The sequence below is a fragment of the Pundamilia nyererei genome, unplaced genomic scaffold, assembly GCF_000239375.1.
Source record: "Pundamilia nyererei isolate P.nyererei 1_Seehausen unplaced genomic scaffold, PunNye1.0 scaffold00124, whole genome shotgun sequence".
NCBI lineage: Eukaryota > Metazoa > Chordata > Actinopteri > Cichliformes > Cichlidae > Pundamilia > Pundamilia nyererei.
In genome coordinates this window covers 807,071-807,990 of record NW_005187525.1, presented here as the reverse complement: position 1 = coordinate 807,990, position 920 = coordinate 807,071, and the positions used below count along the sequence as shown (strand labels likewise).

Here is a 920-nt window from a genome sequence, read left to right as displayed (position 1 = left end):
TCAAAGATATCAAAAGTTTATTTTCTCATCAAATCAAATAGAAAATGTGGATGCTACAAACACACGAGGACAGGACGGTGAGATCTGTGCCTCCATGCCTGCACCACACAAAAATTATTCCACAACCAATCATGGATACAAAGGATTAAATGTTTGACAGTGCTCATGTGGAGTACCTTTTTAACAATAAATGCATGTGCTCCTTTTGATCTGGTGATGACTGAACAGAAATCAATATGGCTTCCATTGAAAATGATCTGAAAGAGTGACGATTCCAGCTGAGCAGTGAAGGTGACGTTACCCATCAGAATTCATTAGTTCACTCATCCCTCCACATCTCCAGGTGGTCCAGGTGGTCCAGTGGGCCCTCACCAGTTCACTGCTCACAGAGTGGATGTGGGAAGCACCATTTATGAGACCACAAGGTTAATTACTAACTCACAAACTCATCAGAGCTCCTGTTTCAGAGAGTTTGCACGGTTTCCCTCCAAATCAGGCTTCTTGCTCTCCGTTTTCTTCTTGCTCTTTCTCTTAGTGTTGACCTCATTCTGCTGCTTGTATTTGGCATCATCCTTGTTGGCAGCCTTCCCTGGAAACACCTGTCCCTCTACAGTAACATCTACGCAGCGCTCTTGAGCCACAAGGAAGTCTTTCACCTCCCAGGCAAAACTACCATCTCGCAGCATGAAGATCACCCTGTTGGAACCCACCACGAACCTACGAGAGGAAACATTCAGTTTTATTAATAAAGCACCAAATAACAACAGCAGTTGCCTCAAGGCCCTTTGTATTGTAAGGTAGACCCTACAATAATGCAAAGACCCCACTATTAGACGCCCCGCTCTGAGCAAGAGCTTTGGCGACAGTGGGAAGGAAAAATAATTAACCTCAGTGTGTGAAGAGGACTCTCCATTTACATG

The 920-nt window shown here is 44.5% G+C and overlaps 1 protein-coding gene across 1 annotated transcript in view; it reads right to left on the bottom strand.

Moving 5' to 3' along the window:
* Nucleotides 1-920, bottom strand: part of mesd (mesoderm development LRP chaperone) — a 7,477-nt gene continuing 6,557 nt past the window's right edge. The window contains exon 2 of the mRNA XM_005742890.1: nucleotides 1-717. Within this exon, the coding sequence (XP_005742947.1) occupies nucleotides 450-717 (268 nt within the window). The 3' untranslated portion in view covers nucleotides 1-449. The remainder of the gene's footprint in view (nucleotides 718-920) is intronic.